The sequence below is a fragment of the Neofelis nebulosa genome, chromosome 17 (assembly GCF_028018385.1).
Source record: "Neofelis nebulosa isolate mNeoNeb1 chromosome 17, mNeoNeb1.pri, whole genome shotgun sequence".
In the NCBI taxonomy this organism is placed as follows: Eukaryota; Metazoa; Chordata; class Mammalia; order Carnivora; family Felidae; genus Neofelis; species Neofelis nebulosa.
In genome coordinates, this window is record NC_080798.1 from 19950893 (window position 1) to 19966542 (window position 15650).

The 15650-nt window shown below is 54.9% G+C and overlaps 1 protein-coding gene across 1 annotated transcript in view; it reads left to right on the forward strand.

Moving 5' to 3' along the window:
• Positions 1-9805: 9805 nt before the first annotated feature.
• PEPD (peptidase D) overlaps positions 9806-15650 on the forward strand; it is a 112484-nt gene continuing 106639 nt past the window's right edge. Inside the window, exon 1 of the mRNA XM_058707638.1 lies at positions 9806-9906. Within this exon, the coding sequence (XP_058563621.1) occupies positions 9890-9906 (17 nt within the window). The 5' untranslated portion in view covers positions 9806-9889. The remainder of the gene's footprint in view (positions 9907-15650) is intronic.

A 15650-nucleotide genomic window follows, 5' to 3' on the forward strand; every position in this document is an offset into this window, starting at 1 on the left:
AATTCATAGAACAGTCCATTGTTTTATGGGTTTGTAAACATTAACGACATAACAAGGTATGCTCTGTGCCTTCGCTTTTCACTCCACAAAGTGCTGTTGAGATTTCTCCACGTGGATACCTGTAGATCTAGAACGTTCCCTCTAACTGCTCTCACAGCACACGAGCTGGCGAGAGTTATGAACTCAGATTGCTTTCAATTTTTCGCTATCACAGATAATCCTGCAGTGAGGGCTCTGGCTTCTATCTCCCCCCGCTCATGTGGAGGGGGAGCCTTAGGGTAGATCATGAGAGTTGCAATTATGGGTCAGAAAGCTTCGTTTTAATTTTTTTTGGTTTTAATAGATATTTCTAAAGTGCTCTCCAAAGAGGCCATTTCGATTTATTTCTCCACAGCCTCTTAACATTTGTCTCAGCAAGCTTTACCTCATGGCAGTCTTGGAGGGGAGTGATGGGCTAGCGGGCTCTCGGGCCAGCAGGCTGGGGCCTCCTGTGGGTGCCACAGGTGCCTTGGCCAGGCCAGTGAACTTTCTTGACTAGGCCGTGGGAAGGGCAGGAATGGGCCTCCCAGGGAAGCGGGACTTGAGGGAGACTTAGGCATGAAGGGCCCTCACTGCGGGGAAGAAAGGGGATAAGTGTGTGGGTGCTGGAGGCCGATGAACTCAGGATCGATGACCAGGGCCTACGCCTCATCCCTGGAGGGGCAGCCGGCAGGGCCCCCCTCAGCCCAGCCAGTCAGGATCTCTGAGGGGTGGCCTGAATGTTACCCGCCTCTGCAACCCCACCCCCCAAAACCACACAGAAGGAGCTTGGAGCTTGTCCAAGTCCCCAGAGGATGTGAACCCGGAAGAAAGGGCCCATAATTTTCACATAGCCAGTGTCCCCTAGTGACAGAAGTGACAAAGTCTGCCCCTGGTGCCAGATCCAAAGCTAAAACTGGTTTTCTGTGCGGCCGGTTCTGCAGACCAGAGTTTGGGGAACAGCCACAAAGATTTCAGGAGCTCTTCTCAAGCCCGGTTTGGGCCTCTTTGTCCCTCAAACAGAGGTGGTGTCTGACGCAAGTTTTCGGTCCCTTCCCCTCCCAGAGTTCTGTGAAGAAAGGCCCGGCTGCCGTCCCCCGACCGACACTGGTGCTGAGGCTCTGGCAGCCCACCCGGGAGGGAGGAGGCCTGGAGACCCCCCCCCCCCCCCCCCCCCCCCCCCGGTGCTTGGTGGACTGCTTGGTCCTACAGGTGAATTCGTGGTCTGGGAACTGAGACAAGACGCCTCTTCGGGGAAGCCGCATGGACGGAAGCTCCTGCCTCTGCTGTTTCCACTGCGAGATGATTTCCAGTAAATTCTCCCTCAAGCCCTAAATATTGATCTCTGAGATCTGGAAATAAAATTGTGATTTTCCCAAAGCCTGTTTGAATGGAATGTTCAGAAAAAAATGGGGAGGGGAGCGAGACCCCAGCTGGCTCATCAGACTACTGGTGAACTTGACATCTGATGCAGAGACCATGCTACTGTCTGGACTGAGCACAGCAGTGGCAACTTCTGGAGTGTCTATTAATCTCTGTCAAAGAGGCTCAGAATAAAATGGCCAGTGCTCAGAGGTGAAGGAGGGCGCTCAGCTTGGACAGTCCCAGCCTTAGACTTGGGCAGGTGTCTCTGCAGCAGGACCTTTGTCTTCATATGCTTGGCACCCATGAAGTTTGAGTCTGTCTGAGCAAGGCTAACCTAGGGGTGAACTCCCTGCTGACTGTCACTTCTCAGGCACGCATCCAGGCCACCCGGTACAATCCCATGTTGTGGGCACCCCATGCCAGCCTTGCTCTGGGATGTGACAGCGCAGGCCAAGCCCCCAGGCCAGGCTCACTGATTGGTTTTTGGTGCACACATTGTTCCATCGACAGAATCATTTCGATGTAATTGGCTCCAGCCCCATCTCTATTCCATGGACCTGCCAGTCTCCTTGAAAATCTGTTCCAGGTGTCCCCAGGGGTCCCCAGAAGGATTCTTACAGAAGCTCACAGCGTTCTCCCACTTCCTGTGCTTCAAGCCTGCTGCCCACTTCTCTACACTACCACTGCCCAGCCGCCTGCAGAAAAGCAGCTTTGGGAAATGGTGCCTTTTGGGGCCCCCACGGTAGTGCAACCACAGAGTGCTGGGGCAGAATCAGCGTCCCTGCAACCTTCTCCAAGCTGAAGCTAGGCTGTGCTCCAGGCAGGGGTGAGGTGAACGTCACACTTTCTCCTCAGGGCCCCACCGCAGTGTTGCTTGGACCTGCATCCCCCAGAGCTCCTTGTGAAAACAGCCCCTACCGCATCTGTCCGCGGCCCCGGCTGTAGGGAGAGCCCCAGGATCTCCTCCCTCTGCCCTGTGTCTGTTCTGATAAACTGGTACAACAGGTCACTCCACGTAATGGTTCGAAAGAGTCATTTGTATAGCTCAGGATTCCAGGGGCCAGCTCGACTGGTCTCTGCTGGACTCATTCGTGCATCGGTACGCAGCCGTCGGGTTGGCTGGGGGCTGATAATCTAGGCCAACCTAGCCTTTATGTCTGCTGTATGCAGGCTGTCCAACAGGCATCTTACACTCCAGCAGAGTAGCTAGCGCGTCTTTACAAGGTGGCAGGGCATCCAAGAGCTGCAAGAGGGTGAGCCCCGGAAGGCGAGCACCTTTGAAGGCCTCTGCTTTTGCTAATGTCCTATTATCCAAGATAAGTCAAGTGGCCACCCCGGATTCAAGGGCTGGTGAAATAGACCCCACTTCCAGGTGGGAGGGGCCACAGCATCACTAAGCAGGGGGGTGGACGCAGCAAGAATTTGAGGCTAATTTTGCAATCTGTTATACGTCCTTAGCCCCTCACAAACCTCCCGTCAGACCCTCTTCCCTACACGCAAATCCGTGCCTCCTAGCGGAGCCCTGCAGACTGAAGCTCCAGGCTGGGTCAGAGGTCCGGGGTGCAGCCAGGAACTCCGTCCTGCAGTTTTCCCCATTCACTCAGTTTCCCTGCAAGATGCTCTTCCATATCCCTGGGTTTGGCTGGACTGCCAGCCCACATACAGGGAGCCCAGGGCTGGTTCAAGGTGGCCAGGCAGCCCCAGCACTCAGCCAGCCAGTCCTCCCGAAGGGAGTGAGCCCTGGCCACCTGGCCTTGGGGTTATGGATTCACTTATTTGTGTAAAAGTGTTCTGTAGGTGGACAGGGCTGAGAGTGACCTCACAGGGCATGGGATAAGGGTCCTAGCCCTTTCCTGATGTCCCTATTTCTTGCCTGACCATTGAAATAAGGATAGTGGCCATCATGAGCCAGGGGCTGTGCTGTGTTTCATAGGACCACCCTTTCTCATCTCCTCAACAATCCTCCAGGCTGAGACCCATCACCCCCACTTGACCAACAAGGAAGCTGAGGCTCAGAGAGGTTGAGTAACTTTCCTAATGCCACACAGTGAGTAAACGGCAAAGCCAGGAACTGGACCTGGTATTGTACATTCCTAACCACCGTGTGTAAATGTTCTCTAATAAGAAGTATCATAATAACGCAAGTGACCACTGCCACATTTGTATAAACTGTCTCCCAAGTCCTCATTTGACCCCTGGAACTGCCCCATACAGAGGCAAAGGCATCTTGGGCCCAATTCCAAATGGAAAGAGTGAGGACCAGAGAAGGAAGTCAGAGGACCGAGCTTCTGACTCTGAAGGCCACGCGCTTCTTTCCACACGACGTGATTTCTAATGGGCCACTTTGCATGTGGGGATCTTTGTTTGTCGGTGAGACGGAGGCAGGGCTTCCAGGAAAGATCTTTAGAGCCAAAGAAGTGAAGATTGTACACCTTCCCATGTAAACTGAAAATAAAAACCATGGAACAAGAAATTCACACTTGTGCTGTGTCACAGACTCTGAGTCTAAAGTTCTCTCTTGTCAAGCTAAAGAGCGGGATTCAGGATTAAAGCCAGAGATGACTAATGTCCCGGAAAAGACAAGCGCCCCGAATGAGGGTCCTTGCTCCGTATTTATTAAGATCAGAAGGCTTACAAACGTAATGGGTGTGCACAAAGAGACAATCGGTGAACATTAACTCATGGGCATGAGGGAAAAGGGGGTTTGAAGATATACGGTGTTGGGGTTTGGGTCAATATAAAACAAAATCCTGGCGCCGGGCAGATGGGCAGATGGTTGTTAATGGCAGACCGGAGGCGCCGCGTCTGTTTATCTTAGCTAGCCTGGGGGATAAGACAGATAGGGCGAATAACCTCAGGGTCATCAAGGCACCTTCTCCTTTGTTAATCAGCTCTGCTCTGGGCAGCATCACCCACAGCAGCAGCGGTCTGTAGTCCTATTTACCAGCTTACCTAATTTGGTCCTTCCGTCCTGTGAAAGCAGCTTTCTGCTATAGTACTAAATTGGGGGGCGTTTTCGCCCTGAATTGCCTAATCTTGCTTACCTCATATACCTTTGTGGCATATTCTGGGGACTTTGCGCCCCCCCCCCCACTTCATTCTGGGGGTCTTATCTTGTTCACTCAAGCTTGGGTGAGAACACCCTATGGCTTTGTAATTCTTTATGCCTTGTTAACCCATTGGTGTAAGCCCAGGGAATTTCTAAGCTTATTCCCCACAGCGCTGAAATGGAAATAATTACATTCTAGGCTTTTGGCTCACAATACTCAGGACTAGTCTGTCCAAGTTGTGGACTTCTCAAGGTTTCATTGAGGAGGAGTTGCTAGTCCTCAAGCTGAGCCATCACTGTATGTCATAAGGCTTTGTGTATACATAGCAGGATCTAACCCCCGCCTGTTTGGTGAATGGGCCTCGGTGAGATGCTAGGTAGCCAACACTCCCCTTCTGCCCCCTGCCCTGAAGCCGAAAGGGATGAAATAGCCAGAGTGGGCACAAGGCTTGGACTTCGTAATGGGCTGAACTGCCCGTCAAGGGCTTTGGCCATGGGGGGCAGGGAAGCCAGGATACTGTGTCAGTCCAAGTTTATGTCCAAGGGCAGAGGTAGTGGCAAAGGTCCTGGGCAGCAGCGTGTGGTGTGGCCTGGTCTGGTTACCAACCGCCCAGCTCCTGCCTGTTTTCTGAGCCTTCCTCTCCTTCAAATGTGCTGCCTGACATCCTTCCATCCCTCTTCTGCTTGAGATAGACAGACTCAGGGGCTGTTTGCTACCAAGAATCCTAATGAGCATGGGGGCTCTGAATGGGGAGAGACTGAAGGCAGGCAGGCAGCCGGGGAGCCTTGGCAGTCACATGGGGGTGTGGTGACAAAGGCCCTCAGGAAGGAAGAGGCATGGGAGGGACAAGGCACTGAAGAGGAAGGGGTGATAGGCATGAGGTCAGGAAAAGGCAGAGCCACAGGTGACCCCAGCCTTAACGGTGGCATGGATAGGTTAATGGCCGCTGAGGACACAGTCTGGGGGTGATTTCATGAAGGGCCAAACGTGCCCTCCTTAAAATGCCACGCCGACCGGAATATGGGAGAGGGCCATTGTGAATGTCAGCAGAACAAGTTCAGTACTTGGAGCTGGACAGCTGGAGAGCCGTCCCCCGCCAGGGAGATTTCTCTGCAGGACACAAGCCACCTAAGCAAATCCCCTTGCTCTGGGACCCCACACTCCTACTTTTGAAATTAGGACTCTCATTCATTTTTATCAAGATCTTGAAAGCGGTAATAAGGTTACACCAATGAAGAGCCCAGCACAACACGGGAAATGTAATAAAGGTGAAAGCAATAAAAGGTGCAGAGACCAGCCACTCTGCGTGGATGCAACTCACAAGAAATAAAAGTCATTATCACCTGCGCAACCTGGCCGGCCCACTCCGCGTGTACGGAAGAAAACCATTCCAGAACTTTATTTCCTATATTGAATGTCGATAATTGGATGTATTTATAAGTCTCTCTGGAAGAAAACAGCTTGTGATTTCAAGATGAGAAAACAGTCTTCCAAACAGTGAAAAACAATATATTCCCCATTTTCACACACACACAAAGAGCTTGTTTCCGTCGATGTTTTTAAGGTGCTGTTGGAATGATTTGCCTTTCCGAAGCCACCATTCCATTTCTCATCTTGAATTGCCTCGTAGACCCTGGCAAAGCACTCAGCAGGGACCACTTCATCTGACGTGGTGACGGGCTTCCTAGGGAGGGCCCCTCAGCCGCTGCCACCTCTTTTCTGCAGGAAGACGGATACGCAGGCGGGCAGGTGGGGAGGAAGGGCAGGCGGAGTGTGCCGTGATGTGGGGGCTCCTGTGGGGGGCTGGCGGATGGGGGTGATACCCTGGCGTGGGCCTGGAGGAAGGGGCTGGCCACGCAGGCCTCGGGGGGTGGGGTGGGTGGGAGGCCTGCGGCTGCTACCCCTGCTGACTTTGCAGAGGCTGAAGGCTGGGACCTGCCAGCACGGTGATGGAGAGGCAGCCTCCCGGCATTTCATTTCCATCTTTCCTCCCTGGCAGAGAGGTCGAGTAGCAACGTGCCATTCCCGCCCCCTCTACTCCTTCTGTTCAGTCTATTTGGTGCTGGTTTTCTGAGCCCCGTCTTCCGTTCTAGGCAGAAGCAAAACTATCAAGGATACCCCAAATGACACCCCATGTCACATGCCACACCCTGAGGCTGGTGTTCCCATGTGGTTGGCACAGGGTCTCTTGCTGGCTTCTTTCTGGGTCCATCCTGTGACCCTCCTGAGCTCGAGCCCCACACATAAGCTTGGCCCCCCTGCTTTCCTGCCCAGAATCAGGAACCCCCCCACTGATTGCAGGAGGAAACAGCAGCCTTCCCGATGGTGGGCTCCTCTTCCTCCTCTGTCCTGGGACATCCAGGGCAGGGTCTGGGCCTTGACCCCTCATAGTGTGACCAGTCATAGAGTGGCACCAAGGGGGACAGCTTGGTAGCCAGGGTCAGAGCCAGCATCCAGGCCACCTCCAGCGTGGTCCCACAGAGCCTTCCAGCAGACCAGTGTCCTCAGTATGCAGCCAAAGATGGACGGGGCCCATGTCCCAGCTCTGCCAGGGGACACTCCTTCAAGGCCCCAAGGGTGGCTCACGTGTCCATCTGGCTGGCCAACGCTGCTGGGGCTGCCATCGCCTGGCAGCCAACTGTCATCAGTGTCTATGGGGCTGCAAGAACATGTGGCTAGGTTGAGAGGGGTGGGCGGAGCAGGGAAACCTGGAAGGACACAGTGTCTTAGGGACAAAAGGAGCCACAGAAGCTCCCAGGAGGAGCCTTCCTGGGACCAGGTTTCTGGTGAGTGTCTGGCTGGGGCAGGGCACTTCTGGAGAGTTATGATGCTCTGGCTGCTGAGATGGCCGAGCACAAACACCACCCCCCCACACACACCGTAGGTCACAAAGATGGGATACTGTTTCAGCCAAGGGCCTGTGACCTCGGACATGACATTGCTTAAGGCCTGAGTGTGCTGCCTAGTGTTCTCCCTTGCTGATTTACACACTCCTGCTCCAACTCCCTTAAAATCAATCTTTCTCCAATTGCCTCCTGCCTCCCAACAGCGTCTGGATCTGCCCTGCATGAGTAACTATGCAATCTTCTCCCACTCCCAGGGCTGCATCTCCTGGAGCCCCGGCTCCTGATGGGGAAGGGTGGGGGTGGGGACCAGCCCTGCCGGAGCTCAGATGGTGGGGGGTGGAGGTGGGGTGGGGAATAGTCCTCCCAGAGCTTCTGATGGGGAGGGAGGGGTGAGTGGTGACGGGTGGTCCCCTAGGCCAGGCTCCTGTGACACTGGCAGGAGAGGCCTCGGTCCAGACGGGCCTGGGTGTACAGGAGTCACGGGCAGGGCCCTCCTATTACTGCCCACACACCAGGGAGCTTCACTGAGTTGATAGGTGTCCTCCCTCTATTATTGTGTGGATGTTTAGGATAATTGCTTCTTTTTCATATTAATAAACACTCTGAGCTGACAGTTGGCTTAATTTTGACATAGTTTACGTCAAAAGAAATGGTGGAGGGGTTGTAATTAGCTCAGGGCAGGTGTTCCTTCTACAAAGGAACATGAAAAGCTCATTCTGCTCACCCTTTGTTAATTTTAACAAGTGTCTCTTTTTAGGGAACTGAGTTTCCTTGGCTGAAGGTGGAGGAACTGCTGAAGGAGGGGTTCAAGATTTCGGGGGCCCAGGGCCAGGTGGTAAGCTATAGAGCCTGGTACCTCCGCTCTTCTCCCTGGAAACTCACAAGGGGGCTGATAGACCCTCTCTGGGGGAGTCCTACCTGGGGGACAGAGACCCCTGAGAACTGTTATATATGTAGTAGGAAGGGGGAGGGAGGATGGGGGTTCCCTCTTCCGTCAATTTTCCTCTGTCTTAACTGGGTCAGGGAGGTGTGAAGAGCTGTTTGGAGGTGCCGCCTTCCTCCTCACGGCTTTGACCTCTTCGGCTGTGCCACAGGCTAACGATGCCTGGAGGTTTGCTTATGAAACCCTACAACAGCCCTGCAAGGTGGTCCCATTAGATCTCACCTGACAGATGAGGCAATCGGGGGTGGTGATGGGATCCAAAGTGGCCATGCTGTGTCACCCACTCTGCTTATGGTCTGGCTTGGTTCTTCCCCCTCTTCTCTTCCCAGCTTTGTGGGAACACATAGTAGCTCTCTCTCGCTCTCCATCTCATAGCCTCTGGGGCCCCCCAGCCTGGCCACGGTGACGCACATCCTTGTCAAAGAAACAAGAGGCACCCCAAACCCAAGTCTTTCAACCAGAAGCTACTTCCAGCTTTGAGACAGTTGGGGGCTCGGGTCAGGATCCCCGTGGGCCCGTGCTGGGCTCTACTTCCTGACCTCACACATATGCACACCCTCATGTGGCCCAGGATCCCGGGGGCACCCCACCCCAGCCCTGGGCCCCTTTCCTTGACAGAGACAGCATGGGTAACTAGTCAGGGGTGTGGCTGCATAAACTCGCCTCCTGCGTGAGCTCAAGTGAGTTACTTGCCTCTCCAGGCCTCAGTTTCCTCATCTGTTAAAAGGCATTAAGAACAGAGACTGCTACGCAGAGCTCTTGTGAGGACTCAGTGAGCTAACTCTGCAAAGCATTGGGTTACAGTAAGTGCTCTGTACCTGTTGGTAGTAGTTGTTAGTATTACTGTTATTCCAGAACACCTGCAGCTTAGGTTGCTCCCTTAGAACATCTGCTTCCCATCTCCCTCCTTGGCACCCCTTCCTCCAACTCTTTGGGGGACCCTGCACCCAACAGCAGTGCCCAGCAGAGCAAAGGGAGATACCTTCTGGTAGATTCTCCCTCCTGAACTGTGCCCTCCTTGTGTCCACTTCTCCCCAGCCCTCCTCACTGGCTTCCCTGCCTCTGGGCCCTTCTCCATCCTGCAGTTGAGGGAGCTTGAAAAGGTCCTACCAGACCTAACTTCCCAGCCCCGTCTCCAAAGCCCTACAGGATCTGACCCTTGCTTACCTCTGAGGTCTTACCTCTCACTCCCACATCCCCTCTCCTGGACACTGAACTTTTTGGTTACTCCGGTAGTCCTGGCCTCTGCTCAGGTCATCTCCCTTCTTAAGCTACAGTTATCACCTCTTCCCTGTCCCTAGATTGGGTCAAGGTCTCTCTCTCTCTCCCAGGGTGTCCTTCCCCGGTGGGCGCTGAGACGCCCGGTGGGGGTTGAATCAAGGTATCCGTGGCCTGGGGACACTCCCTCCTACCCTGGAAAGACCCCTGCCCCCTACTCCGGCCCTGCCCCTCGAGTACAGCGGGTTGCCGGTGAGTAGATGGATCCTCCTCTCTTGCAGGCTCAGTTCCTCCGGGTCTCCAGGAGCTAGACGCTGGAGGGGGCGGGGCGTGGACAACCGGCCCCGCCCCGGCCCCGCCCTGGCCCCGCCCCGGCCCTGCCCCCGGCGGTGGGACCTGGCCGGGCTCAGCTGATGCCTCACTTCACGTGACGCTGGTGCCGAGCGAACATGGCGGCGGCCACCGGGTGAGTGCTGCTCCTGTCCCTGGCCGTTGGCAGGCGGCGCGGAGAGGGGGCCTGGGTCTCCCGGTCAATAGCCCCCGCCGCCGGGCGGCGGCCCCGCTGGTTGAGTTGCGTGGCCGTGGACAGCGCACTTCGTCGCGCGGGGGGCTGGCTGCGCGCTCCGAGTCAGGGGCAGCTGAGCTCCCCTGCCCGCTGCAGGGTGGTCCTCGGGATCACCCTGGCGTCCAGACACACCCGCGCGCGTGGCGGCCCGGCTGTGTGGCCGAGGCAGGGGCTCGCGTCTGCAGGCGCGTTCACTGCCACGACCCTCAGATGGGAAGGCGGCGTTGCCCCGGAGTCCGGGACGCAGTGCTCCCGGGGGGAGGCGGTGTTTGAAAAGGGCTTGGAATTCCCTCCCGAGAGGGCCACTTTCCCGCTTCCTTCGGGGCCCAAACGTCACCTCGGAGGCGCTTTCCCTCAGCACTTATCTTACTTCTGCAGCCCTTATCACCTCCTGATAAACTATATAGTACATTTATTTTACTTGTTTCACGTCTTCTCATTTGAAAGGAAGGTCAGGGCCTCTCGCTGGTTCACTCCTGGATCTCACTAGTAAGTGCCTTGCATGCAGTAGGTGCTTCCTAAATTCTGCAGGAAAAAATGGGTGAGTGGTCCTGCTGGGAGGAAGCGTGGACAGATGGGTTCATTGCAGCGTTGGGAGGAGTGTACCAGAGGAGGGAACATCTGAACAAAGGGCGAGTGACAAAGGTTGAGAGTTAAGACTGCTGGGGACAGGGGAGAGTGGGGTGCATCCTTGTGCTGGAGGGCGTGGTGTCCCAGTTGGCTTCTCCAGACTTTGTCCCGAGGGGCTGGAGCTATCCAAGTGTTTAATCTAATCATATGTGCTCTTTAGACGATTGCTACCCTGGACTGTGTGTGAGTTCAAGGGGAGGCCCAGTAATGGGTAGGGCAAATGGGCCCGGTGGTGCTGGGGGCTAGGAGAGGAAGTCATAGCTAGGGGGCACTGCCCCAAATGCCCTGCTAGGAACTGAGATCAGAGTGGGGACTGACTGCATTTCTCTTTTTGGAAGGCGGGGAGAATGGCAACAGAAAATGGCCCCCTCAAGTAGCCCCCAAGGTTGAGAGAGCTTGGGACATACAAATCAAACATTTATTGGTCACTTGCTGTATTCTGGGGACAGTACTGGGCCGACCTTTAATGGATGACGTGTGTACCAGTCTCTGGGTGCCCCTCAGGCAGAGAACTGTGCATGCACAATCCCAGATGAGTGTTAAAAAACCCAGGGTCAGATCCTTGAACCCAGCCTATGACCCTGTCTGAAGGAGCAGAGTGAGCAAGTGTAGGCCAGTGTCCAGATGTGGGTCTGTTGTCTTTATATCTGGGCTAGTTAGGTGGCCACAGCGAGTTCCAGGGGCTGCATTTGGGTTCAGAGCAAGCCAGAGGTACAGAGAAAGTACAGAGAAGCCAGACTCCTTGTTTGGATGGGCGTGAGCCTGGAGCTGGCCGAATCCTGGAAGGAGGGCTCTTACAGCAAAGCTGATCCTCTGGGCCTTGGCGGGGGTGGGGGGGGGGCTGGGCTGGATGGTGAGGGAGGTGACACAAAATGACAGGGTTCTTGGAGAGGTGCACTACTGGAAGTGCAGGGAGCTTCTGGAGCTTGACAGGGCCTCCTTGGCAGGAGCCATCCCAGGCCGTGGTATGGGACTATCCTGCCGGACACTTTGAATCTGAGGTCAAACCCTAGCAGCTTCTTTAAGGGGGGGTAGGTTCTGAGTGTGTTTCCAGCAAAATTCTGCCCATCTGCACACACAGGACAGATCAGGGTGTCAGACGTAATGGGGCACTATGCCATCAAGTCATGGTCATGGGCTCCTCGGGGGGTCGGATTTGGTTGCCTGCAGGGTCCTCCAGAGCCTGGGCCAGGGGAGGCTGTGAGAGTCTCAGGGACTGGAGTGTGCTGCGTGTGATTTGGGGAGCACCGGAAGCCCTAAACTAGCATCTCAGATTCAACTAGAAGACCAGGTGCAATAAAAAGCTCCCCTGGGGAGTGTTTCAGGGCTGACCCCGCTCTGTCCTACCAGCTTGGGCAGGGACGTCATGTATGAGATGGATGAGATAGCCCCCAGAGGATCTGCTCTGAAGCCCTCCCTCACTGCTCGACCCCTCATCCCATAGCACTTGGTGCCGCCTCTTTGAGCCATGCCTGAGCCTTCGTGGTCAGAGATGAGACTTGGCTGCAGCCAGAGCTGCCTGCATCTCCTCTCTCACCTGGCTTTTTCCTTTCTCTTCTTGGCTGTGCCCACTCACCTGCTGGCCCTGGAGTGCCCTTGGCCTCCGATGTAACTATTCACATATGTGCAGGCCCAGCTTAGATGATGATTCCTCCTCCTAGAAACCTTTCCTGACTGCCCTCCCTCCTGACCTCTGATACAAGCTTCCTGCTCAGAACTCCAGAGATTCCCAGTTTTCTCCACTGGCAGGATGCTTTTCCGTGTCAGCACACCTGCCAGTTGTGGTTGAGATGTTGCTTCCCTTTATGCCTCTTCTGGCATCCTTGGATCCCAGGGATCAGGTCATTTTGTACCTTCAGGGCCATTTGGCCACCCTGTGATTGGTGCTGGGTGACGTGATGCCTAATGAATAAAAGGGGAACTTTAAATTAATCCAGTGTGCCGTCCTGCTTTGCAAGGAGGCTCTCAGTGATTGAGGAAAGGAAATGTGGCGGGGGGTGGGGGTGGGGACAGAATTCCAAGTAAGATGAAGAAATACCTTAAAAAAAAATTTTTAACGTTTATTCATTTTTGGAAGACAGAGAGAGACAGAGCACAAGAAGGAGTGGGGCGGAGAGAGAGGGGGACACAGAATCCGAAGCGGGTTCCAGGCTCCGAACTGTCAGCACAGAGCCCAACGCGGGGCTCGAACTCCCAGCCAGCCAGATCCTGACCTGAGCCGAAGTCGGACACTTAGCCAACTGAGCTACCCAGGCGCCCCAAGAGATACCTTTACTTCTTTAACCGAGTGGCTCCCAGGGAGCTGCTTCCCAGGGAGCCTTTGCCAGTGAGGAAAAGCAGATGAGCTGCCCTCGGTGTGTATCTGTTGGTCATAGGTCATGCCGGAGTCAGCATTTTTAGGGAGAGAAAGTAACTGGAGGAGTCAGGTTCTGGATCAAAGCCTGTCCCCACCCTGATACGAACCTTTTGCTCCTGGAGAAGAGGTGTCAGGCCAACGCTGGTGGGTGGGTAGGGGTGGGTCTGTGGGAGGCAGGCTGGCCTTTGAGTGCTCCTTTGCCCTCCTCTGGCTCTTTTCCAGGCCTGGTCCTGACTCCATAGCTCTCTCTCTGTCGGTCTCTGTGTATGCTTAGACCCCACTGACCCTTCCCGGGAAAGAGGGAGGCAGGGTGGGGGAGTGTTGGTCAGCTGCCTCTAGGCCCCTCCAGCCAGGGTGAGTGGGTTGCCCTTGCTGACAGCCAGCCAGTGGGCTTGGGGCCCAGCCCAAGCCGGAGGCTGAGGGTGAGGAAGCAGAGGCCCATGGCTGGTCTTTCTTGCTGGGAACTTAGCAGTGTGGGCCCCATCTAGAAGTGGCATTACATTCTAGTGCAGGGATCTTGTCCTTTTCTGTGCCGTGGACCCCATGCCCATTGGTGAGGCCTGTGCACCCTTCTCAACATGTTTTGAAATGCATGATATAGGGGCTCCTGGGTTGCTCAGTCGGTTAAGTGTCCTACTTCGGCTCAGGCCATGATCCCACAGCTTGTGGTTTCGAGCCCCAAGTCGGGCTCTGTGCTGACAGCTTAGAGCCTGGAGCCTGCTTCAGATCCTGTGTCTCACTGTCTCTCTGCCCCCCTCCCCCCCACCCCTGCTCATGCTCGCTTGCTCTCTTTCTCTGTCTCTCAAAAATAAATAAACATGAAAAAAAATTTTTAAATGCATAAAATAAAATACAGAGAATTACAAGGCAAACTAATTACATTGAAATACAGTTATCAAAATGTTAATAAATTTACTGCATAGTAATATATGCTTCTTTATTCACACATTAAGTCATAAAAACAGCAGGCCTAATGACCACCCTAATTATGAAGTAGCAATGAACAAGAGTGATATTTTGAGATCCCGTGACATCAGTAATATGATAGGAAAACACATATGATTGTTACTGGTGACAGATTCATACACTGCTGATGCTGCTGTGGTTAGTTCCTTACATTAATAATAACTGAAGAAAATGTACAGTTGAATGAGAGGTTAAAGGCAAGAAAGATCTACTTTTTCCCCACCCAAGAAGATGGAGTCCCTAAGTTCTGTGTGTGAATCCTCATGGGTGAATCCTCCGTGGGTGAGAACCCCACAGGTGGCCACTGAGGCAAAGGAAGGGGTGGCTCAGTATGGTTTGGGGGACAGGAATGGGTTGGAGGGACAACAGCGTCACACTCTCCCCGAGGCTGGCCCCACTCCTGGTCACTGGCTGCTTCCTGGGCCCTGGCGGTTGGTAGGGGTGGGCTGGCCTGTGGGGACCGGAGTTTGTTCTCTGGGTCTCTCCGGTGCCCCAGAGCTGGTGTGCCAGCCTCTGCTGGCTTATTTACACTGGCACTTGGGGATGACCTGGCTTTTGCCTTTTCAATTCTGGGGAACCGTGAAAGCGCCAGTGGAAACCAGGTGGAGGCGTTTTATTGGTGCTGCTTTTGCTGAGCTTGCGGGAAGTCACCTGCACTGGCTCTGGGCCCCATGTTCTGTTGGGGATGGGGGGAGAGGGTTGGTTTACATCAGGAGAAATCAGAGGGCGCGTCTCTAGAAACCTTGATTCTGGGCGTGCCCTGCAGTAACGAGTGACCGCAGCTCCTGGGCTAGTCTGGGCTGCCCTTCTCCGTTCGGCCTGAGCCCCATGGAGACTTAGGGAGTATTGCATGTTTTCTTCACAATAACAGCTGACGCTCCTAGACAGGATTCTTAGCAAGTTACCTGTCTTGTTCTGGGCTGCTTGGCCCTTGGGCCAGAAGGTCCCAGTCCAGATGCTCTGAAACATGTAGGCCTCTCAGAAGGTTCTGGACAAGAGGAAGCCCAGCTCTTCTTCTGAGAGCCTTCCTGGTGGGGGCATGGTGGCAGGCCAGGTGGAGCTAGTGTCTGGTGCTTTTAAGGAGAGAGGGTCAGGGAGAGGGTTGGGGGATGAGGTGGGCCGGGCGAGGGGATGGGTGCTGGCTGCAACTGGGCATTTTCAGCCAGCTGTGCTATGGAGTCTTCGGGCATCCGGGCAACTTTGGCTGAGGCCACCTGCAGCAGTGTCTTAGTGATGCTCCCGCTGGGCCACTGGGGAGTCTGCAGAGATGAGGTTCTTCCCTGTGCCATCCCCTCCCTGGGATTTGCTGAGTGAGGGGAAAGAGTGTGGGGGGCCGTGCGGGTGCTGGTGGCTGCACTTTCGGTTCCTGACTGCATGGCCAGCTGGGATGCAGGCATGTTCACGAGCTGTCACCTCTGCCCTTTGATCCTTGTGGCTGAGCACAGCAGAAAAGCAGCCCAGCTCAGAGGAAGTCCTGGCCTCTGTACAACCCTTCTGTAAGGGCGAGGCCCAGGGACTGGGGTGGGGAGCTCTAGCCCTGTCAACGCGTGTGGGGTGTGCGTGACCCTTCCTCCCTTTCTGGGCCAGGGTGGGCCCAAGGGTCCTGCTTCCTGCCCCACTGGAGCCGACGTGGCAACTTCTGATCTGCACAGCTGTGTGGGTGGCCCCACATTGTGACCGTTGTTTACTCAGC